The sequence below is a fragment of the Eutrigla gurnardus genome (assembly GCF_963514095.1).
Source record: "Eutrigla gurnardus genome assembly, chromosome: 6".
NCBI lineage: Eukaryota > Metazoa > Chordata > Actinopteri > Perciformes > Triglidae > Eutrigla > Eutrigla gurnardus.
In genome coordinates, this window is record NC_139920.1 from 26,974,196 (window position 1) to 26,999,964 (window position 25,769).

The 25,769-nt window shown below is 44.6% G+C and overlaps 1 protein-coding gene across 6 annotated transcripts; it reads left to right on the forward strand.

The window, feature by feature from the left end:
* Positions 1-799: 799 nt before the first annotated feature.
* On the forward strand, positions 800-25,450 carry abl2 (c-abl oncogene 2, non-receptor tyrosine kinase). 6 transcript variants are annotated; one of them, XM_084012176.1, is made up of 11 exons: positions 800-1,154; positions 15,350-15,514; positions 17,798-18,093; positions 18,240-18,512; positions 18,731-18,815; positions 18,947-19,124; positions 19,221-19,405; positions 19,493-19,645; positions 19,772-19,861; positions 20,213-20,395; positions 22,259-25,450. In XM_084012176.1, the coding sequence occupies exons 1-11, from the start codon at positions 935-937 to the stop codon at positions 24,070-24,072; spliced, it is 3,642 nt and encodes a 1,213-aa protein (XP_083868302.1). In that variant the 5' UTR covers positions 800-934; the 3' UTR covers positions 24,073-25,450. The 6 variants fall into 6 exon arrangements, with proteins under 6 accessions (XP_083868302.1, XP_083868303.1, XP_083868304.1 ...); XM_084012177.1 differs by having other exon boundaries at positions 15,353-15,514; XM_084012178.1 differs by lacking the exon at positions 800-1,154 and adding an exon at positions 14,765-14,933.
* The last annotated feature ends 319 nt before the right edge of the window (positions 25,451-25,769 follow it).

Genomic DNA, 25,769 nt, shown 5'->3' on the forward strand with positions numbered 1-25,769 from the left:
ATTTGGTGTTTATTTGCACATCAGACACATGTTAAGCACTTCAGTTGCTTTTATTTATTTATTTATTTTTTAGAAATCTGTGTAAAAATCACAAATAACTAGGATTTGATCTATTAGTATGTTTTATTAATCCATATTACTGATCAACTACTGATTCCTCTGTCATCTGCAGAGTCGGCATATTTAATCAAACACTATAATATATTTTTGTAGTTGTATATTATTAGAATAATTGCATGTCTGTACAGGCTGTATTGTTTTATTTACAGTTTTGTTGAAGTACCCTTTATTTGAAATCAACCCCTCATTCGGTTGATAAAACAATAGCTAATAGTGGCATTCAGAGGGTTTTCTGCATTTTCCTCAAGGACGCGGGGATCTTCCCCCCCGCCCCGCCCGCTGGAATCGGGTGCTCGGGAATTGTTGGGACCCGGTTGGTGCTGGAGAGGTGGAGGATCGCGGTGACAGGGGATCGCGGCTAACCCCCCGCCTTGTGCAACACATCTTCTATTCTGCGGTAAAGATGGCGGCGTCAGAGGGGGCGCGTAGCGGCCGGACAACGGCGAAACGATTCTGAAAAAAGCTCCGGATTTGACCGAATCTCGCTCGCCAGGTACCGTCGATTTCTGCTCGGACACCATCTGGATCACCTGGACAGAGACGATCGCTGTCACGCACCGCGGTTGCGATTTTATTGTTAAAGGCAGAGTGGGTGGGTTTCACTGATAGCTGCTAACAGTTAGCTAACGGGTTAGCCGAGCGAGCTAATACGGGGGGGGCTAGTTAGCGTTAGCTCGGCGAGGAAGAGCGGGGAGGGGATTTGAGGAAGACCATTCGGGCCAGGCCGCTCCAGCTTTGGGGGGGAATGTGAACCAGGGGCGCGCAGGGGGGTTTGCTCGCTTCGTCCCAAACGTCCTTACACCAAACTACCGGGATGGGACAGCAAGTAGGCCGCGTCGGTGAGAGCACATCGACCGGACTACAGCCACCACAGCCCCACGCGTCCCAACAACAGCACCAAGGGAAGGGGAACCGGGGCAGCGGCGCCGGGAAGAGACCCCGAGAACCCGGCAGTAGCACCGGGACACCGCCAGGCAGGACTGCTGCAGTCAACGTGCCGGACCCGGGGATCAATATCTTCACACAGCATTCAGGTAACAAGAGAACCACGTTGGTCAGTGGCGATGAAGCCGCTTTTTTTTTTTTACTTTGATATCGGTTTGCCGCTGTCGGCTAGCTGAGTTCATGCTAGTTTGACAACGACGCGTTAGCGGAAATAGCCATGCCAACCGACCTTAGCCGTTACCATGGCTCATCCATTTTACTACGCGAGGGTTAATTTGTCAATTATCTGCGTGTCCAGACTGGAGGCCGTTTATTCAGAAGAGTGATAACGAAGTTGCTAATTTTTTTTTTAAATACGGGTAAAGCTGTTTGTTGGAGCGACGTTATGCGCTGCGTGTTACCAAAAGGAGAAACGGTGTTATTGAAAAGAGGAAGAGTATTCTGTGCCCAAGCCTGAGGGGTCACGACTGGAGGTTAGCCACTTATGTTCTTCCTCTGAGGCCTCTGTCTTTGTGTGTGTGTGTGTGTGTGTGTGTGTGTGTGTGTGTGTGTGTGTGTGTGTGTGTGTGTGCGCGCGCGTGTGAGTGTGAGTGAGTGACACTTGGTTTGGTAAACAGTGATTCTTGCCTCCGGTGGTTGAGCAACAATTCCGCCCCATTAAATCCCCGTGCCACCACAGGCTCACATTACAATACCTAGTGGTTTTCACATGCTCACTTGCATCCTCTGTCTGATGATGTCTACTCTGACAACCCAGCCGGCAAGCTTTAACTGCACGGGTTTTTAATCCAGCCAGGAAAATGTGTGTGCATTATTTAAAGTCACCTTCTGTCATTGTATGATTGCACTCATGCAAACACCAATGCTGCACCAGTGTGATTTATAATTTAATAGCTTACTCACTGTCGTCGAGTGAATTCATGAGGTAACTCGTGTATTACATGAATACTGTGAGTCATGTATTAAAAATATAAATACAAAACAGAGGTGTGGCAGCAGCTCCTGCTTCAGAGCAATAGCTTTGCGTTGATATTGTTATCTGCTCTGTTAGTCATTGAGAACGTGCATCTCTCCTATCTGAGCCATGGAGAAGCAGCCCAGCGATAACTATTTAATGCCCTTGATGGTCTACTTCTTCCCAGCCTTCTCCCCTTAGGCAGGGTCTCATGGTGGCTGATCTGAGCTTATATGTAATGGTGATGACATGGTGCCTACTTGTTGGTGTGCATTATATCATTATAGTAATGCATTTTATTCATATAGGTCTTTTCACACTCGAGTTGAGTCTGCACAGCAACCAAGAAAGCACCCTCCAAGGGGTTAGCTTCCCTTCTCCCTCCCTGTGTTTGTGACATCCCATGCGCAATTTGATGGGACACTCTGAAAGTAAAGATGATGGGATGTTTGATGTCTGTCTACCTGCAGCTGGCCTTGTGTCTCCATCCCATGTGTCCTCCGGTGGATATCACTTGACATGTGCTGCATAGATGTAAAACTACTTGGCGTACCTTTCCTTGTTGCAGCTGATATCCCAGAGCCAGGGACACATCGAAGGTGTAACCATTAAACGAATGCAACACGGTTTACAATTCCTGGTTAGCACATCTCAAAAGTAACCTTCGTCCCCTTGGAGTACATTTCACAGAGTGACAGACGGACCTATGTGCAGCAGCACTCGCTGTCGGCACTGCTCCGTTCTGCTCCGATGTCGGGGCAGGAGTGGCCTTTTTATAGCAGCCAGGATGCAGTCACACAGCCACTCTGCAGAGAGGAGGCTGCTATTCTTCAAAGCACACAATAATAGAACAGAGACTCTTCAGCAAGGAAGCTTGCGACTATGCACTTTGCCTTCCACTGACTATCAAAGTGGCTTTTTTTTTCAGGTTGTCTTTTTATGTGATAATGACGCAACATTTCCTTGCACATCTTTGTGGGTGAAATTTGTTCTCGTTCTTTTGAGGAGGCTATTTTGGTTGTCTGGACGTCAGTGTTGATTAGGGATGAAACCCAAATATATTTTCATCATTTGTTCATCAGTTATTTTTCTAACTACATCTTTTAGTTTGTAAAATACCAAAAACACACAAGTTACAAGCCCAAATGTACGTTTTTTTCTTATTTATTATGCTCTGAAGCCACAAAACAAGCATGTTCGTTTTACTTAATGTAAAGTCTGATCTATAATAACAAAACATAAAAGCTAGCAACTTGAATTTATAGTAACCCAAAGTCTCAAAATAGAAACAACCAATTTCTGTTGATTGACAAATCTGTTCAGCAGTAGTGTTGATTGAATGAATGAGATGGCCAGATTTGATTTCTGCGAGTTTGACATTGACACCATGTGACCGGGGCTTGGCAAGAGGAAGTTAAGATAAGATGAACTTTATTGATCCCATGCGGGGTAGTTAAAGTGCCACAGCAGCAAAAGGAAGGACACAAACAGATAGTTTCGTTGTGAGTCATCCAGTGGGACAAAGTGTTTGAGAGCAGATCTAATTCAGTGTTGGGGTGCATTTTAGTGTTTCCTCTTAGTGTTTTCACAGGAGAGAGATCGCACTCAGAGTCTTTCCCTTCAAAGTTACCAGAGATCAACGTATTGAAGTGGTTTTATTAATCCGTCTTTAACCTTAATTACAGAGTAGCAAACTTCAGAAGTTAAATGATGCCTTCTTGGGATGTAATTGAAAGGTGCCAGTCTATAAGGAATGCGTTTTTTTGTCTGTTGAACTCGTATGCCTGTGTGTTGCTGCCTGTCTTTCCAGTGATAATCAGTGGGTGTCATGTGCACATGATTCCACTAGAGTTTCTATCAGTATGCCTGAAACCACTGAGTCATTTTAGCAGGGTAAACAGGAGCCTGGTGGCCGTTGGTGTACGTTGGCTGTTAATAAGCCTACCCGTCTGCCTCCCATTTTGCCTTCATGTCTTGTCAGTGGAAGTCACATTTTTAAAAGTCTGTAGTCTCTCCAGCTTTTGGTTTGCCTTTCTCTTTCTCAGCTCTAGACAAGACAAGAGTCAGCCTCTCCTTTGCTCAGGTGTGCAGCATTTCTGCTAAGCGTATCACTAATTGAGCATCCCTGCCTCCCAACAACACAATGTTTACCCCTCTAGAAAGACAGGCCAGCTAGAAAACAGAGAGCTAAACAAGGACAGACAGGGAGCAGACCACCTCGGTGCTGATTCAAAGGGATCTGGCCAGACAGCCACCCCCTGTGAGTATTGTTTTGAAGCGCAGTATTGGTGATCCAGGGGCTGCAACGTATTGATGGTTCCACCTTTCTGGCCTTGTCAGGAGTTCAGAGATCTCCATCTCTGCGGTGGGTTCATCTGATACACACACACTGCAGTGAGGCGAGTTCTTTGTACCGACACAGAGGGAGGCTCTGTTGAAAAAATTGGTTTCATTAAGATTCCACTACGTTTTTTTTGTCACCTTCACACTTTTCTATTTTGTCCTTTTTTAAATGAAACATATATCTTGGAAGAAATCTGGATGTGATACTTCTGCCGATTCTTTCTTCCAAATCAAGCGGTAGGCTAATCGGTTTCTACTCTAAAAATATCATAGAAATTGGGGCAGATGAGCAGATTGGAATATTTTTTTTTGGCAGTAGTGCCGATAGTGAATGTAGAGCCGACTGTACCTAAAGTGCAGCACTGTTAAAGCTGCCCAGAGGAGAAGAGAAATGCCTGGATCCAGGATCCAAGGACTTAAGCTGATTTGCATCACGGGTGAAATTAGATTAGAGACAAATCCACTTTTCTGTGGCCTCTATGTGCTAAAACCCCCAACAACCAGGGTACGTCACACAGCAGCCACTGTAATATCTGGCCAAAGTCAAGTTTCAAACCCTTCAGCAGTTTTGGGTGAGATAGAAAATATCTTGGAGTAAAAATGATTTGGCGAGATAAGATTTGGTGGTTTAAAAAAAAAAGATAGTCCTAGTGACTGCTAATAACCACTAGGAGGAGCCATGGCCACACCTCTGGGTGAAACTGTCTGAATGATTGTCTCAAAGTGTGTCTGTGCAGGTCATTTGAAGACAATCAGACATGGTTTATGTCCATAGACTGCTTAACATTGTGCATTCTGTAATGGATGATTGTTAAATCATTTATGTTTCTCGGTGCCTTCACCCTCATTAGATGTGTCCTGCACTACAACTGGCTGTCTAGCCTCTCTGCTGTTAGTCCCTGTAGATGACCTTCTCTGTCTACAACCGTCATCTCTGTTGACCTCTGGCTGGTTGCAACGGGCCTTAACCTCAAATCTATCTAAGTAGAGTTATCCCTTTAGAACGGAAAAGCTGCTTCATTTAATGTGCTGTTACTGCACTGACAACTGAATTCAGACATTTATCTCATTTGCAGTCATATAGTAAGAAACTGAACCAATATTTAATGAAGATTCCTAAAAGTTTGAGAGTTGAGATTCTTCTTCTTTTTTTTTTCTCCAATGGTTTGTGACTGCGTGCTTCTGTGCCCAAACTCCCAGTTGTAGCCTTGAGCCTTTGCATCTGCTACCAGTCATCCTTCTGTAGTTCCCAAAACCACAGTCCTAGTTTCTATTCCTTGGCCTCGGCTCTCCGCAGCTTATATCATTAAAGAGTGAGGATTAATCAGAAAAGCCAGTGATTGGCTGTGCAGATGGTGAAACCACCCTTTGCGTCTGTCAGCTTAAAAACACCAAATGTTTTAAACTTGTGTAGAGGTCTGGCCAAATTGTCGTAGTGGCTTCTAGTTAAATAGCAGTTTTCACTCTTAAGCTGTGATGGTGCGGCAGGGGGGAAAAAATGAGATATGGGGGTGGGAAAGGGGGTCAGTCCCTGTGCCAAGTCTGTCAAGCATTGATTTGCTTCCAGGATCAGTCTTGTGTTGCTGGCATTATCACTGCTGTTTATCTTCTGGGTTGCAGGCTGGAGACTTGGCTAGAAATGCACACTTGCACCCTGTAAAACACCCACACATGCACACTTGTTCTCTCCGTCCACATTTTTTAAGTGAATCTGAAATGTGGCGCAGATTTTTCTGAGGATTCTCCAGCACGTCCTACCGACCACACAGGGCTCGGGACACAATACGCATTTATACAGGGGTTACAATTCAGTCTAGTACGTTAGCAAGGCAATTATATAAAGAGGGTTTTTTTTCGTCCAATTGTAGGGATACTGCGTAAAAGAACAGACCGCCTATGTATAACATCTTAATTAAAAAGTCAACTTTTTTATGCATCTCTACAGTGAGATCTGCATTTTGCATTTACCACAGTTTTTGCAGCCTGAGCCACAGTTTGTCACACATCTTTACATAAGAATTGCATTTTCAGAATCATTAACCGTATCACAAAACATCAGGATACTAAAGTGTTTTAAACATTCCTTACACCCCATACTGACCAGTTACTCAGAATGATTTAATATGCCCTAAAATTGGATTTTACATGACTTTTAGCGATTGACTTGATGAAGGTTTGCAGTCGGACTTTTCAGTCACAGTTAATTCATTGCAAATAATTACAAAAGCAACCGTGCTGCTCCGCTGTCGAGTTATATTTTTTCATCACACTAGGTAAACAATCCAGTTAAATCAGTTTGCATTTTCGACAGTATATGTCAGATGAGTAGGGGAACCATATATGTGGGTAATGGCATGGCATTTACATTGAATGCGGATGCTCCACTGGCCTGTTTTCGACAGCCAGAGGCATCTGGACTATCTGACTAAGAGCTCCATGGAAGTAAAATCTCCCTTTGGGCTCTGGTCAGTTTAATCTGATTAATTGTAAAGCAGCTTAAACCTACACCCTAGCACAGTTCAACCACAACACACACACACACAGCTTAGCTGTGCAGACATCAAGATGAGTCCCTCTCTGCTTCTTTAAACCATCAAAGCAAAAAAGCAAGGAGGAGGACGCAAGCAAGGAGTGTGCACTTTATAAGGCTTGGGGAGATTTGCTGTGGTGAACACACCTCTTTACCTGCAGGGAGTGGAGAACATAAACACACACACACCTCAGCCAGATATTTTACACTGTCCACACATGCCATTGGATAATGTATTGGACAAGAGCAGGCATATCTGCTGCCGCGAGAACGGTGCCCTGACATCTCCTGTAGTTATGACAGCGTGATGTTTCCATTCAGTGTTCTTTTGTGTGAATTTATGGCCTCTACTGGACAGCCCAAAGGCATGTATTTGCTTTTTAAAATTGTACTTCTCAAGGACTGAATGATGTTTATAAGCACAGACGGGTCAGAGAGCATGGATGACTGTAGTTTAACTCTATAATTTGTTTGTTTCGATATTTAATCAGTTTATTAATGTATAGAACTGGCCTTACTATATCCAGCTGTAGATTTATGCGATATCTGAAGCAGGTCAGTTAAGTTTTAGGAGGAGTTTTTCAAGTCATTATATGCCACCCGGCCTCTGTGCTGTCACATAAAGAAGCACTTAGCTTTGTTGCCAGCACACCTAGACGGAAGCACTTAGAGCCCATTATTAACCCATAACAAGCCCTGAGAGGGGCAGGGCAGGGCGAACTGTGGGTTAGGGCTCCATTCCAGGATGAGCCACTCGCCCTTAGGCCCGTACTGTTGTTTTTCCACTCCCTAATCAATGTCTCCCCAACAGCCAACATGGTGGTAGTATAGACAGAGCTGAATAGAGAACACCGTGGGTGTTTTCCAGCAGCAGTCGGCCTGTAAGTGCCTCTATTATTACTTAACTCAGGTGTAAAAAGCGTGGGTCTGATTTGAGAGAAATGGCGAGCTGAATCATTTACTTGCCTGACTCGAGGGAAATGCAGAGTAAGAGGGTGTCCTACGCTTTGACGTTAATAAACCTGACTTGACCCGAGTCCTTGCCTTTCCTATACGCTGAAATGTACTGTTCCCAGCAGCAGCCGGTCTGCATGTGCTTATATAATTACGGAGAAAGTTTCCACTTTCTGATGAACTGATCAGCAAGCAGAAGTGTTGTCCTTTCCCACAATACATTTCTAGTCCCCATAGACAAAGAACTATCTTTCTGAGCCTGTCCCCACACACACACACACACACACACACACACACACACACACACACACACACACACACACTTGTGATGTGGCATTAATGAGGCTGTTGTCCTTTGTCCAGTCCTCATGAACAACAACTGACTCTCCTCTCTTTTCTCCAGCTATGGACTGCCTAACGAATTGTTGGTGGATTGCTCATAATTCCTGTTACTGACATATTAGAAACAGGCATGTCAACTAGCATTCAGTTTTTTAAGCATTTATACATTCTTGGCTGATAAAACCATTAAAATGTACTCTATTAAATACAAATATGTCCTCGAACAATACAAGATACACTGCATTAAATCCTTCAAGAGAAGTATTGTGGAGGCTGTTTATTTGTGTTTGTTGATGGGTATATCTGCACACATACTTCATAGCACTGATAGAGCTGCAAATAGAAATAATTTTCATTGTCGATTATTCTGGCAATTATTTTCTTAAATCATCATCTTTTGCCTGTCCAAATAGTTGCTGATTTTTGGATTACAACGCATCGATTCACCGTTGTAGCTCTAATACTAATCAGTGTTTCCCGCAGGATATTTTTCAGCAGCGGTGCTGTGGTCCCCGAACCCTCTAGGGGGGTCCGGGGGCATGCCCCCCCGGCCGAAATTTTTTTGTACCCTTTACATTGGAATGCATGAATCTGGTGCACTTTGAGAGGAGAATATGCACTTAAATCCTATTCAAACAGTCCTGTGTATTACTGTGTGTTGTACCAGCCTTTTAACCTCTGAGCCCTAAGCCATTTTTGAGATGTTTTGGTTCGCCTGGATTTATTCTCTTATTAAGATTGCATTCATCACCCTTATAATGCATAGCTGTCAAGCTATCATTTATTTGGGTCACAACCTGGACTATCAGAATATGTGTGCTGCAGTGATGTCGTTTGAATGTAGGAAATTATCAATTAGACAGTAAAAAAAAAAAAAGCAAATAATATCTCTCAATTATTTATTGATATGACACAAAAAAGGCAAATTGATTAAGCTTGTTATTGCTTAAAACACTTCTTCTTAGTCTTGGGAGTCAAAAAGTGATGAGAAAATTATAAAATAAATAAGTTATACATAATAGAAACTATTCATGATCTTTTAAGAAGTCCTTAGGTTTTTTCCCTGCATTTATGCTAATGACCACATGCTTACCGGCGATTAGCATAAATCCTTAACTAAAATACGCAATGAAAACGGATTTTATATGGCAATAAAGAACAACATCGGATCTAACAGTATGGATTCATTTTTCAAAGTTCCCGAAAATACCTAGGCTATAAATTCCTGACTGGATATAAGCTCCTGTAAAGGCTATGAGTGATCCCAAAAAGAGCGACAACACGCACACACACACACACACACACACACACAATACTAGAGGAAAAACGGCACGGAGGTTGCGGTTTATAGATACAATAAAATGATTGGGCTCAGAGGGTTTTTAACACTGGTGGTCATGTAGCGACACATTTTAGCAACTTACTTTCTCTCTCTCTCTCTCTCTGTCAGTCTCTCTCTCTCTCTGTCTGTCTCACTCTTTCCTTCTTTCTTCGATCTTCCGCTTCACTCGCTACTGCTAGAATCAATGTAACTTTGCAACCGTGTAGGGTAGCCTACTGCCAACAACTGCCACACTCGCTGTGTATTTTTCTTCTTTGATGTTGGTTACGTGACGATGTGCCGCGTGCTGCGCAATTGACGTTACGCGCTGTACATTTTCTAAAAGGAGCTACGTAAAAAAAAAAAATATATATATATATTTTTTTAAGGATTTTTCTTGCAGCGGCGGAGAAAATTCAGCAGCGGCGGCGCGCCGCTGCTGTGTGAACGTGGGGGAAACACTGCTAATATTTATCTCAAAATTTGAAGTACATACTGAAGAGATATATCACAAACTGTGTATGTCCATGTTTCTGTGTTAACAACACAACACCAGCATGTGTAAAAGACGTGGGGCTGATTGATGGAGGAGACGGTCTGAATCAGCCGGTGTGGGGTACGTGGGGGAGGCAGGTGCATACATGTATGTGACTATTGAGTGAATACCTTGTGTAATAGTTCTACTACTGATGGAATAATTCGGACTGATAGCAGGAAGCAGAAGCGTTGTCTTTTCACACGTAAACAAGGGGAAATTTTACTCGACCAGTCTCCTGAGCCAGTCTTTGGTTGTAGCGTTGATACTTGTGTTTCTCTTTAGGGCTGCAACGAATGATCATTTTCATTACTGATTATTCTGGCAAATATTTTACTGTAATTTGGTCTGTAAAACATCTGAAAATGAGAACGATGCCCATCACGATAGCCTTAATTACTAGGTGACATCTTTAAATTTCTCTTCAAATCTCACAAACAGTATGTCCATGTTTTGGTGTTTATGAGACAGTTTGAGCAAAGAAACTGCTGATTTGTATCAGTCAGACACAATGTGATCATCAGAAAGGTTGATACTAGATTACAACACTCGGTAGACAACCTAAAACCAGACTCTCCAGCTCTTGCCCACCTGTTTTGACGAAATCCATGACGCTCCTTTTATTATTCACCTCTTCTGTCTCTGAGTCGCCCGTGGGATCTGATCTGGCCTGTCCTACGAGCTTATGTAACATCCTGTGTACATGGGACTCATCTGCGGCATTGTCTCAGGTTTTTGACTGGATTTCCTGCAGGCAGCCAGCCATCCATCCCCGCACCACCGTCACTATGTGCTCCGCAGCGTTATTTCTGGATGTCATGCTGCTGCGTTTTGTTCTCCGGCGGCTAAAAATACATCCTTACCTTGCTGGTCATGGGCCTCAGACACGATCTGTATTGTTTCTGATTAGGGTGTGGAAGTTATTGTATTATGTCGTGTAGGACTTTGGCACAAGGTGATGGGCTAGTGAAGGGAAAGCTGTATAGCCGTATGGAGGCACAGACTCATACAAACAGCTGCAGGGGAAGCAGCAGGGTTGTTGGGGAAAGCCATGAAGATCGTCTCACCATTAGTGTGTGTGTGTGTGTGTGTGCGTGTGTGTGTGTGCGTGCCTTAGGACCAGGGTCACCTCTGTCCCAGCTGTCTTAGGGGGTGCAGGCTTGTCATGCCCCTCAGACTTGCATATTCCCTTTCTGCTCCACTCAACACAAAGCCTTCGTTTCTCCAGAAAGCACATGTGCTACACTTCACAGCACACACACACACACACACACACACACACATCGAGGGAACTGGACAGGCACACGCCATGCCCCACGCAGACCAACTGCTCCCTCAATCAAACGGTCCAGCACATGAAGATGAATGAACGAATGAATGCTTTATTTCAAACATGTGAATAATATATTACACTTGAAGCAAGTCGATAAAAGCCTTTGTCTGTTTGAAAAAGAGTAGGAAGAAGCATTAGCTTAGTAATTCCTACCCCTTCTCCACTTAATACCTAATACTATAGGTTATCTTACTTCCTGTGTATCCTGTTTTTTTTGAGTGAAAGTGAAACAACGTTTTGCTTTTCGTCCAGCTTAAGGATTTTCAAGAGCTCTATGAAAAAACGTATTGATTTAAATGAATCTTGATGCTATGCTAGGAAAGCAACTTGATGTGATTCTGTTATTTGATTTGCACCTTTAGAGTACTTGACTCATCAGCAATTGAGTTTCTTTTGGTGAACTTGGTGAACAAACGTGTATAGCCCAATATCACTATTTCATTAAAAACATTCCTAAGAAGAGTGATGTGATATGTAGCTATGTAAGAGGAGCAGCTCTGACAGTTGGCTCAGCCTGGCAGTTGTACTCATGCACATTTACACACACACACACACACACACACACACACACACACACACACACACACACACACACACACACACACACACACACACACACACACACACGCACGCACAGTGTCGGTCAATAGGACCCCCCCCCCCTCCTTCCCTAGGGGAACAAGACCAGCCATCTGCTGTTGGCCACAGCGCCGAGGCCTCACACACTCCCCCACCCCACATCTACACACACATGTCACATTCAACTCCACTTTCCTCCATAACATACCCCCCACACACTTTTCTCTTTTTTTTTCTCGACTTCCTCTCCTCCTCTCTGCCACGTTTTGCCATCCCTTACAGTGCGTTAAACCGCAGAGAACATCAGTCATGGATGTCTGTGCTCTCCACATGGACCTTGGAAATCTTGACTCCCCCTGGCCACATCAAAGCTAATGGGGTGTTCCCAGCAGGAGGCTGCTAGTCACTACTGTAACTTCAGAAGTTTAGGTGGTTTGATTCAAGGACAGCGTGGGTAAATACTTTGACTGGGGGGTCTCCGTCTCTTTCTCTCTCTCTGATTGCTTGGCATACAGCATTTGTATTCTCGCAGTGAAGGAGATGGTTTTAAAGAAGCAGCTCGTGCTTCGGGAGAATGTACACTCGTGATTTTTGGTCTACGTAGACAGAAGTCGAGCTTTACAAACAACTGTTTGGGAGTCAGCGCGACGGATCCAGAAAAGCACAGTGGGACTGAAGATGTACTGGGAGCTGTGGCTGAGCCAGGTCACGGCCAGCGCCGCACTGCAGTGCATGCTGGTCCAGAACAAAGGTGGGCAAGCGTTGTTGTGTGTAGATGTGGGCAGACTAGACGATATTGAGCTAAATTGTTTGTCAACGGAGAGAGAGAGAGACATTGAATGCTGATTTGAGCATAATTAAGAAAATCTCTCTACTCTCATCCACATGCATGGCATGTGCCTTCCACATGGTGTGGACTAACAATGGGAAACGCTTTATGTCTTGATGAATTTCTACTGGCCCTGCCAGATTAGAGCGATGGCACAGATTTCACTCATTACTTTGAGTCTCGGTATTTAACATGGATTAATCGCACACAGTGTCTCTGAGGCTTACAGCTGAAAGCCTGCATCATTCTCACTGACTTAAGGCGTTTTCACATTTAGTCCTCTTAAAAGGAACTCCATCCTCTTAAAGTAGACCGACATTAAAGGGACTCGGTTGTATTGGTGCTCACATTGTCCGTTCATTTGAAAGAGGACTCTGTTTTGTTTCTGGTACATTCAGCTCTGATGGGGCCTCAGCCACACTGTAGTCCCGACTTTCATCACTCTGCTGGTCAGTCCCCTTCAATGACATCCCTCATGACAAGCCTAGATGGCTAACATACAATGGTAGAGAGCAAAGCCAACTTGGAGCAGGTTGCACGGGTTAAGCGAACTGCAACGTGGACTTGAAGCGAACGGTAGTCACACCTACTCATGAGGTGCAGGTCTGCCTTCCGCCTTTGTATTTCCCTCTAGGCTTGTTGTCAGGGATGCCTTTTTGAACGACTGCCAATCGTTATCAGCAGATAAAAATAGATGCGTTGATGGCATTAACACTCTGAGTTGCCAAACCAAATTTTGAACAGCTAACGCCATTCACAGAGGTTGCATTGAGTTACAGTATGATGCATTCAGGTTCTATTGGGTGTAAATGATAACGTTATCATTCTGTGTTTAAATGATCTTGTAAAATGATGTTTGTGGCAGGAAACATTCTGAGAATACAGTTGTTTGAAGGCCATGTTTATACATTATTATATAAAATAGATATTTCAGAGGAACTTTATGACAAAAAGCAGTGTTGTAAGGAAGCCCCTGTGCCAACCTTTAAACTATCAATTTAAAAGCATTGACCAGCATTGTGATGGATGAAAGAACTATGGTGTGAACAGAAAAGGCTACTTTGTGCTTGTGTTAATCACAATTGTGAATTTACACCAGCTTTCCTTTTAGCTTGGTTGTCTGACGTTGCATGAGCATTTGTAAGTTTGGCTGGTTGTGCAATTACTAGACCTAGCTATATCAGATACGGGCCGATACTGACTCAAATGGCTGGATTGTATATCGGTGACAATGGGACTGAACTATTTGATGCAATTTTGTTTTTAAATACTATGTTTATTATTTATTTTAAGATTTACACTGTTTATTTTAAAGATGATTCTAGTTGCTGGTGTAAAATGTATTATTCTAATAATAAATGACTATTCAGTGAATTTAGATCTATGTCTATTTCAGATTGTGTTTCTCTAATATCGTCATTATTATATGAGACTAAAGATCATGTCATATTATCTTAAATGGGGAAAATGTGTCTAACCCCTGAATGTGGAAGTGGCAGCAGCTTGAAAACCGGAAGATGACCTTTGACTGTCCTCATTAATGCCTTATGTTTGACTTTCTGTTCTCCAAATCATAGCCATGGGATTATTTCTGTATCATGGCAAGGCTGTTTTGACTACATTTATAGAAAAGTTAATTTTTGAGCATTCACCTTCTTTTAAAGCAAGAAAATAAGCAATGGCTTTTCCATTTTAACGTTGTTTGTATTGCAGTGCTTGTTCACCGTCCCTCCATTTCACCACTCGCTCCGCAGCTGTCCAGACATGCAGTGACTTTGGCAGCAGCTGTTGAGCGTAGCACGACGAAGCCACGCACATACTCGTTTATCATGGTTCGTCTGTGGGTGTGTTATGAAGCTATCGCAATCACTGCTTTGTGCAGAAAGAGATTCTTCCCTACCTCAGTGTCGAAGCTCCTCCCATTTGTTCTCCGTATATAAACAAACCCAAATACAGTCCCACCTGAGATCTCACCTGACTGCTGTGTGTAGCCAGTGATAACATCGCTCTTATTGTGGTAGTGGATTTTAAAGTAATGTTTTTGAAGTGCCTGCTTCCAAGCAGCAGTTTTGAGGATGAGTGGACAGCTCTGAGCGGCAGTAATCTCAGCACAGGGTTGAGACAGGGCCAACAGCCTGGACAGACAGGTAGACAATCTGCAAAATGGACTCTGAGGATTATCAAGGTTTTCAAGGTTTTTGTCATTGTACAATTTGCGTAACAAAATGTAGTTTGTAGTCCCATTTGATACTATAATATACACACAAAAGTACTATAATACATGGTTACACTTGTTTAAATGAACTCGATCTGTATAATTTGGTTAGAATGGTTTGGTTGCCTTAGATACTATGCTAATCAAGTACTTTTTGCCTCAAGACATGTGAAAATGGCAGCTTTTTTGTGATCAGTTTGTGTTGAGGGTTTTTGAACGGCTTCCAGTCTGTGATTGAGGCTCCAATTTTTGTCGTTCACTTGTGGAAATGATGTTGCATTCTTTGGCACATTTGTCTTACGGCTTATCTTTTCTCTCCCTGACCCCCTGCTCCTTCTCTTCCCCTAGAAGCTCTCCACCGGCCCTTCGGCCTGGACTCTGCGGCGCTGACGGAGGCAGTGCGATGGAGCTCCAAGGAGAACCTGCTGGGGGCGGCCGAGAGCGACCCTAACCTCTTCGTTGCACTTTATGACTTTGTCGCCAGTGGAGACAACACGCTCAGCATCACCAAAGGTAAACAATGGTGTAGTGATTCACTGATTCACTGATAATTGATCGCAGCAACTAATTATACTGATGTTCTTTGCTTGTTACTTGCCTTAAGACTTGAAATTCTGGGTTTGGTCATAGTTTTGGTCATGACTTGTCCTCCAGGACATGAGTCTACATGCATCATCACTGAAGCCTTTCCTAGGCAACAATGTTGACATTTGTTACAACACGGCAGAGGGATTTCCTTTCATGTAGGAAGGAGTCATCGGTACAAACCTCGAGGCGGTGCCTGTGATTGGCAGGTTCAGCAACACCTAGCTGAAAGGATGTGTGATGAGTAAAAGTGTAGTTATGCCAGAGGAATGCTGCGTGTCAATAGAGCTTCCAACACCTATAACTGCACCCTGTCATGACATCAGCCGATAACTGACCTTCAGCCTTTCTTTGTGAACCGTCCACACACCCCACGTCCCTTTTTGACGCTACACTTTAATACCTTTACAACACCTGGGAGCCAAATGTGTTTTATCATCCAGTAATGCAAAGGTTGAATAGCAATATTAGAGCGAGTAATAAGAAAATGCTGACTAAAACCTATGTAGACAGAATGACTAAAATACCAGTGATGCTGATATTATATCTTAATGTTTTCACTATTTCTTGCTCCTCTCTCCATTACACACCGTCTCTGCCTCTCAACCAGCAGCAGTTAACCGGTCAACCAGCTCTCTGCGGAGTAATGAGCTTAAAATATCCTCATAATATTATCCAGAGACTGCCAGGCTTGTGTTGCCGACTGATCTTAAAGCATTAAACGTGGCAGAGTGTTAATTATCCGTCGTTTTAAGACTTCCATGGCAGCTGCCTGGGATGGAAATGATGTTTAGACCCTGACTCATGGAGTGAATCTGAGATTCCTGCCCACATGCAAGCACATGTGCACTCCCAGGCTCCGCTGCACTTCTCTGTCCCGCTCTCCGCTCCCTCACATGGTAACACCCTAGCATGCCTCTGATGCTGCATTAATATGGAATATGTACAACTGTAATAATAACAGGTGGATGAGCACAGTGGGCAGGGGGCTGATCAGAGAAAGGGACTTAGCAGGCCCGTGTCTGGGGCTAATCTTTGTCTCGTCTGTGCCAGGTCATACCAGGCTAGGCCATACCAGGGCCCAGCTTCAGGCGCACATGGTTCCCAATGTGAGGCAAGGAGGCAGTCAGTGTTTCCACTCCCACAGAACTTACAGACACAGAGGAGACAGAAGGCTTGGTGGGCTGGATGTGGATAACCATCTCTGTTTAATGTAGTCCTGTGGATTGCTTGCATAGTGCCTCGCGTTAAGAGCTAAACCTGCTGCTCTGGTTAGTGGTTACATGTTAGTAGGCTGTGATTGTCTGTGACAAATAGATATTTAACTATAGTATGTCTAGTCGGACAGTTTAGGACATAAAATGAATCATGGTAGCCTAATGTTGCGCTGAGATCGGCTCCAGCCCCGTCTTCAATGGTGAATAGCTTTGTAATTTGGACGATTTATTTCTGATTACCTCACGGAGAAAGATGAAATTGTTGCCACTGTGACAACTTTCCAGTGTTGTGTGAGTATTATATAATGCTGTTCAGTGTTAGCAATAATTTGTTACTCCACCAGGATTCCCTGGATTAAATATCATTGTATCACCGGTATCTGAAGCAACCCTTGCGTTGAATTAACAAACGGCTGTTTTTCGGTCTAAAAGCCCACTAACATAGCATGTACCATGTAGTGTTTGGAGATGAAAGATGTGTGGTGGAAGTACAGAGATGGTAGGCCGATACTCCCGATGACTCCAACACTCCCAGCCAGACTCTGCCCTGTTCCTTTTCTTTCAGTCATCCCCCATCAGACTGACGCCCGCTTCATTCAATGTTGTTTGTTACACTGATGCCTGCTCTTACGTCAGAGACAGACAGATAGAGAACATAGATCAAGTCACGACATGCCCTCCAGTAGATATGCACTTTAGCCGATCCTCTCATTGTTACCTAACTTTTGATACAGTTGATCTTCAGGCATGTTGTGACCATGACTCCTCTCTCCTGACTCATGCTGAGCGTTTTTATCTTCACTTATAAATTGTATGCATTGTATGCATTTTTCAAAATGACAAAATTACATTTATTCAAGTACTGATTAGATGTAGTCTCTTTTTAAAGGGTACTTTAGCGGTATACATGGATGAGATAAAAGCTATTTAACCAGCCCTCCGTTCTCACTGATTACATCACCATGAGCTCAAGTCTTTTATGTTGCCCCTCCAGGTGAGAAGCTGCGTGTGCTGGGCTACAACCAGAATGGAGAGTGGAGTGAGGTGCGCTCCAAGAACGGCCAGGGTTGGGTGCCTTCCAACTACATCACGCCGGTCAACAGCCTGGAGAAGCATAGCTGGTACCATGGGCCCGTGTCACGCAGCGCCGCAGAGTACCTGCTGTCATCCCTCATCAACGGCAGTTTCCTGGTTCGGGAGAGTGAGAGCAGCCCCGGACAGCTGTCGATTTCTCTCCGCTATGAGGGGAGAGTCTACCACTACCGGATCAACACTTCGTCTGATGGAAAGGTAGAGTTTATGGCGGTTGATATTAGAAGAATGCTTCATATTTATGATACTGAAAGGTTTGCTGTAGTTCAGCATTTATTCACTCTGTCCCTCTCCTCATCCCTTCCTTTCATCCTCACCCGCCTCCTCCTTCCACTCCCCATCAGGTGTATGTCACGTCTGAGAGCCGCTTTGCCACCCTTGCCGAGCTGGTCCACCATCACTCCACCGTAGCCGATGGCCTGGTCACCACCCTGCACTACCCAGCACCCAAATGTAACAAGCCCACAGTGTACGGTGTGTCGCCCATCCACGACAAGTGGGAGATGGAGCGCACGGATATCACCATGAAGCACAAGCTGGGAGGAGGCCAGTATGGAGAGGTGTACGTGGGAGTGTGGAAAAAGTACAACCTCACAGTGGCGGTCAAAACGCTCAAGGTAAGAAGTCCCTCTCATCATAACTTCATTCCACTCAACTTTAGTGTAGAAAGCTGGTTTAAAAGTAGTAATAGGTTGCCATCTGCAGGCAGACTTTGGTAATACATCTGTCCCTTTAGATACTGCATGTTACTTGTTCCCAGCTGCTTTGTCTGTCTAACCCACTAATACAATTCCTCTTTTCCTGTTGCGTTTTCCCCCATTTGTCATCATGACAGGAGGACACCATGGAAGTTGAAGAATTCCTGAAAGAAGCAGCAGTTATGAAGGAGGTTAAACACCCAAACCTCGTTCAGCTACTAGGTCAGTATTCATGGTCAATATTTATCTCAATACATTCTGACCCCCTGAAATCTCTCTAGCTAGCTCTGGCAGCCACATTCACATTAAGTGATAAGTGAACATCTGTATTCTAACTGCTGCCTCTCACACAGGCGTGTGCACGTTGGAGCCTCCATTCTACATCGTGACGGAGTACATGCCGCACGGCAACCTACTGGACTACTTGAGAGATTGTGACAAGGAGGAGGTGAACGCTGTGGTGCTGCTGTACATGGCCACACAGATCTCCTCTGCCATGGAATACCTAGAGAAGAAGAACTTTATACACAGGTGAGGTGACACTCTAGGCCTGTGTGCGTGTATATGCATGCTTGCCTCCATAAATCGGAGTAATCCAATCTCCTCACCTCACTATCCATTTCTCAGGGACCTTGCGGCGAGGAACTGCCTGGTTGGGGAGAACCATGTTGTAAAGGTTGCAGATTTTGGCCTGAGCAGACTGATGACTGGTGACACCTACACGGCTCATGCAGGGGCCAAGTTCCCCATCAAGTGGACTGCACCAGAGAGCCTCGCGTACAACACCTTTTCCATCAAGTCGGATGTCTGGGGTGAGCAATGCACGAGCACATATTCATACTCGGCGTCCCTTGTTGCTCGTTTTCCGTCGTGCTGATGTTTGATCCTCTTTCTTACAGCGTTTGGCGTGCTGCTGTGGGAAATTGCCACCTATGGCATGTCTCCATACCCTGGCATCGATCTGTCTCAGGTCTATGACCTCCTGGAGAAAGGTTACCGCATGGAACAGCCCGAGGGATGCCCGCCCAAAGTCTATGAACTCATGAGAGCATGTGAGTAGTAGCCTTCTTACCTTCCGTTTATTTATTCACGTGTTTGGAATCAGACAGATTACTTTAATTCATATAGAGTTGTCAAATTCAGTACCTTAACAGTCCTTTTGTCTGTCCCTCTACCAGGCTGGCAGTGGAGCCCATTGGACCGGCCATCTTTTGCAGAGATCCACCAAGCCTTTGAAACAATGTTCCATGACTCCAGCATCTCTGAAGGTAGGGTAACATGAAGCTTGTATTGGATTAGCAGTCGGAAGTTCAACTGTCAGTCTTTTGTGCAGCTTAAAACCTGCTTTCATAAAGCTTCTAAAATCGCTGCGCTGATTAAGCTGAACAGGCAAGTTCTGCCTATTCGGATTAGCTGCCTTGAGAGACAGCTAGAAAATCTTATATGAAATTAAGCTATTAATCCATGTTAAGAAACAGTGTGATTTGAGCAGCAGTGTATAAAATATCGATCGTAAGAGAAGTTCAAAGTAAATAAACGTTGACCTGTATATATGTCTGAATTTGGACTGTGAATGCCTCCTAACAGATTTTTTTTTTTATCCCTTTTGTACATTGCAGAGGTAGCAGAGGAGCTCTGTAAGACGGCCTCCTCTGGTCACTGCGGGCCACTGCACCCTTTCAGTCACGACATGCCCCTGTTGCCTTCCAAATCTCGCACACTCCACAAGCACACAGAAAACAAGGAAAACATTGAGGGTGGAGTCGACGGGAGATCCGACCACAGCACGCACGGTCACTCAGGTACAACCAGATTTGCCTACCTTTCTACCAGCCAGTCCGATGCACCACATTACGGTCCTGCGGGTATGCCGGGGACCGCCAATTCACAGATTCATCTGCAGCGCCGCCAAGCCCGCCGCCTGAAAAGAAGGGCCGTTTATTTCCCCACCATCTGACTTCTGGTGCCGGCATCTATCCGACGTTCGGTCGATCATCCGGCTGTCTCAAGGCAGCTCTGCAAGCACAGCCTGGCATCGTCTTTATACACTGGCCTATAATTACCACTGTTTCTCAGAAGCATTTGATTTGTAACACAGAAGCACCATGAAGCCCCAAGAAGTGCTCATGTCCATATTATCATGTTAGATGTAGAACCTCAAAATGTAAATACATACAGAACAAAGATTTATTCCACAAAAACTAAAGTATTATTTTACAAACACCACAAAATATCTGCTATGAAGTCTCATATTTACAAACATGTAGTACTGAGGGATATGGTGAGAATATGGATATTCAATACATTCAATATAATAATCCCCATAACCCAAAGAATACATGTTCAGGACTGAGCAAACTTCTTATATGTTGAATAAATACTTTATTTATCCTGCCTTTTCTAGTTTTATTGACAATCTCATATTCAAAGATTAGTTTCATGCATAGTATTTAACAAAAACAAAAAAAAAACAGTTTCCTCAAGCATTATAAATGTAGTTTCAGCTTATCTATAGACACCAATTGATCTTCATGTTTAACCAAACCATAATTACTTGTAGAAATGATTTAGCCGTGATGAAACAGAGCTCTTGTTCATAATCTGTCTTGTCCTATTTGTTGCATCGCTGTTATTTCCATATCCAAATCAATGCTTGGTAACACATCATGTATATATATATTTATATATATATGTTTATATATTTACTAACCCTGCTATTACCGTTCCATAATTTTGTCTGTGGGTTGTCTTGTCTCATTTAAGTTATCGTTTATTTGTTTGTTTGATACTGTAAATAAAATGTTTAAATTGTGTGTTTACCTGATGTGTGAAGAAGATAGTCTCCCCCTGTCTTTGTCTTGCATTTTTTCTCACTACTGCCATTTAGTTTAGCTTTTATGTCTTTGTCCATGAACGTATTCACCAATTAGCAGGTTTCATTAAGTCATAAATCCAATAAAAAGTGTACAACGTCATGAAGCACATAAAACATCAGTGGACGATTAATGTTAATGTTTTGCACTAATGTTTCTTTTTTTGTATGCATTTATATTTTCATGCAAATGCTATCGATGAAGAGAGAACCATGCCAAGTAAGACATACTGAGTGAACTATTAGTGCATTTATTCATCGTTTAGAGTTAGCCGTTTTATCCTCCATGAATCCTAATTCATTGCCTGATCAGAGGAGATTGTGCACCATTCTGTATTGATTTAAAGGCCAGCAGAACTGAACCTGTATTGCTCTCATTAAGCAAAGTTCAGCTCTCCCGGAAACAGTTTGTTTGGCATGTGTTATCAAGTCCCAGTATATTCCCCATCCCAGCTTTTACAAGAGCAGCTTGTAAATCATTAAATCAGTGTTTCGCTTGTGCATGCCTGAAATCTTTCCATCCTTTTTTCTGAAATGCTTTTTCATTACTCATCCATCCCAGAGGGGAATATTTCCATCTTATCACAACCGCACACAGTTGCCTGATGCAATGAGTGGCGTTAATGTACAGGCGAGCGTATTGAGAGACTATAGGGGATTCAGAGCAGTATTCTTTACCTGTTTCTTGCAAGGTATTAAGTAACCCCTTTTAAAAGGAGAAAAGGTGTCTTCCTGTTGAGTTCAGCCCAGCTTTGTTGCTGTGTATTAATCCAGTCCTCTCTTCTCTTTCCAGGCTGGGCTTCTACCTTGTTAGGAGGAGATGGCCGATCAGGCAGCTCCCCAGCTCTGCCCAGGAAACAGCAACCGCGAGATAAATCTCCAGGCAGCCTTTTAGAGGACGCACAGGATATGGGCACATTCACTCGAGACCGCAAGACTGGCTTCTTTAGCTCCTTCATCAAGAAGAAATCCTCCTCTTCTTCCTCCTCACCAGCTTCTCAGCACCAACAGAACCTGCCGACGCCTCCCAAGAGGAGCAGCTCTTTCCGGGAGATGGAAACGCAGCCTCACAAGAAATACGAGCCTACCGCTGATTTCAGTGCCCCTCCTCCCCTGCCCCAGTCGGACAGTCTCGGTGGCTTCTCTCCCTCTCACGCCCACGGAGAACCCACCCAGGCTCAGTCGCGCTGCTGTGGGGCAGCTTTTGGACAGAAACCCTCCGGTGGGGGGCTCGCATCGCAGGTGACGAGTGGCAGCAGTTGGAGTGGGTTGGCTGGGTTTTTTACCCCTCGACTCATCAAAAAGACCCTGGGGCTACGGACAGGAAAGACAACCTCTTCAGAGGAAGGTGGGAGTATAGCTGGAGGGCCTAAACCCTTCCCACGGTCCAATTCTACCTCCTCAATGTCAGCTGGGCTGCCAGACCTGGAGCGCATGGCTCTGACTTTACCCAGGAACCGCAGTGCTAAACCCCCTTTAGAGAGGACTTCTTCCACAACCTCCCAGCCAGAGAACGGGGCCGCACGGCCCTCAGAAACTCTGCTGAGGAGGATGGATGAGGGGACGGCACAGATCAGGGAAAGGCCCAAAGCCAAGCTATTACCCCGGGGCGCTGCTGTAGGGGTGAGGGCACCAGGGGTTGGGGGGGAGACGGGGGAATCGGACAGTCTATCGAGGGTCAGGGAGGGTAGAGAGGAGAGCGGGGGAGGAATGGACAGGCAGCAGAGTTGGTCATCTCCGTCGAAGACTTCGAGTTCCACCGCGTCGTCAGCTGCTGCAGGTGTGCCAACTCACAACCACAAAGTCCCCGTCCTGATCTCCCCCACGCTGAAGCACAGCCCAGCCGACGTGCACCTGGTCGGGCTAGACTCTCAGGGGAACCGCTTCAAACTGCTGTCCGAGCACCAAGCAGACCGGGACAGGCCGCGGCTCGTAAAACCCAAGTGTGCTCCTCCTCCCCCTCCCACCCTGCGCAGCCTGCAACACTCCTACAGCGGCGACGGGGAGGAGCAGGTGGGAGGAGCACCGGTGGAAGTAAACGGAGACGCATCGAAAGGTCACAGGTCGGGGCGTATGTCGGGAGGAGCGACGACGGGCAGGCCGTCAGTGCCACCACCACAAGTGCCTCCTGCATCTTCCTCCTCGTTTTCCTCCCCGTGCTCCGCCACCACCAACACGACTCCCGCCAAAATGGCCAACGGAGCCGCCACCACTGCCTCCTCCTCACACACATCCAAAGTGGCACTGCGGCGAACCAGGCAGCAGGCGGAGAGGGTGCCCCTGGAGCGAGCTAGTCGCGAGGCCCTGCTGGAGTGCGCCGAGTGCCTGAGCAGCGCCCTCCACGCCAGCGCCGAAAGCCCCTCCAGCAGCCAGGTGCTGGACGCTGGCCACCAGCTGCTAGACTACTGCTCAGGTTATGTGGACTGCATCCCTCAAATGAGGAACAAATTTGCCTTCCGAGAGGCAGTGGGGAAGCTGGAGCTCAGCCTGCAGGAACTGAGGGCCTCGTCCTCAGGAGGCGGAGGGCTGAGCGGTGTGGGGCCCAACACTGTACTGGACAACCTGCACAGCTGTATTAAAGAGATTAGTGACGTAGTACAGAGGTAGCCACTGTGACGACACCAACCCGTCACCCCTAACTACCCGACAGACTGCTTATATTCCCTTTTTTTTTTATGTTTCTGGTTCTTTTGACAGCTTTTTGGGGGACAAAATGAGATGAATCTCTAAAGTACCTCAGAGAAATCACTACAAAAAATATTCTTTTTACTGTTTACAAACAACTGTTTCATAAAATGCCAGTGTGGACACTAATTTTTGCTCTGACCTGTACATATTCAGAACCCTTTATACCAGACTAAATGCGGTTTAAGTCACATGACATTTTTAGCCCCCACGTCTCCACCTAGCCTCAATAAAGGCCTCTGTTAAATGAATGTTGAGTGTATCAGCTGTGTGTAGCCAGCATGGAGAGGAGGTCAGTTCGAAGCTCACTGCTTTATCCGGCTGTCACGTTCTAAGGGAGAATGACGGTGACTGTTCAGTGTCACTGAGAATACTAGACAACTGTTTTCACTGACGGAGCTCCAACAGTGTTTCACAAAGCGAGTGAATCATCAGCTGGGTGTACTGTGTTTGGCAGTAGAGTGTTTTTGCTCAGTGTCTGGGGGGAACTGAGTGACCATAAGCCATTATTTAAAGCCATTGTACTCGAAAAGGATTGGATTCAATGTGATTCAAGGTTTTGGGGTCTCAATTCAACTTTTTTTTTCTGCTTGCAAATGTTTGTTTTTTTCCCCATTTCATTTTCATGACAGTATTTTTAAGTAGATATACAAATGTGATGAAATTAAATCTTCCCAAATCTGCTTATGTTGGTTTTGCGACTAAAGCCTTGTTTTTTGAGAATAATCACCTGTTTTTGACGTAGACATTCCCACGTGTCCACACAAAGGCGACCTGTCGACAGAGACCACATGCATCGTTGAAAGTCGTGTGCGTTTTTGAAGCGTGTAAATAACTCAGATGAAACGTTAAACGTACGTTTCCGTATTACCAAATACAGGCTTATCAAATCTAAAAAAAAAAAAATGTAAATGAATCTATTTTGTTTATTCCTCACAATCCTGAAACATAATGAACAAAACGTGGGGAGTCTTATCATATGCACAGCATTTGTCTTCACTTCAGTGACGTGACTCATGTTCACACCTTAACACAGTGCCACATGAATGGGTGGGGAAATCCCCCCCATTCTCCTAAAGCATTTCAATATTTATGTCCAGTTATCCTTGCACACATTTCTTCCATGTATGATGGAGCATAACGGAGTGGAGGGAGGAGAGGGGAGAGCACAGGGTAGCGCATGAGCAGGTGAATTGGGACAGTATTTCTATAAGTGTCCTTCCGAGGATGGACAGTGCTGGATTCCCTGGAGCCTTGTCATGTCCTCAGTGCCTCAAATTCTTCCATTTATGAACACTGCGGAACGCAGAGACCTACTTTACACTAATCACAGTACTGATCTCTCAACAAACAAACTGCAGTATGTCTTCAGCACATGAGCGATTTGTACATTATTTGATTCAAAGGAGAGAAAAAAATGCTTTTTAGAATGTCTATGTATGAACTTGAATTTTAAATTATTCCTGTTTTTTTTTTTTTTTTTTCTTTCTTTTATTAAAAGCACAGACCTATTTTGAGAGAAAAGTTATGTAAATATTTGATTTATTTCATATCCAAGAAACAAAAAGATTTATGTGGAGTTACGGCATAAAGAGCAATGTTTTTTGACTGAAGAGATG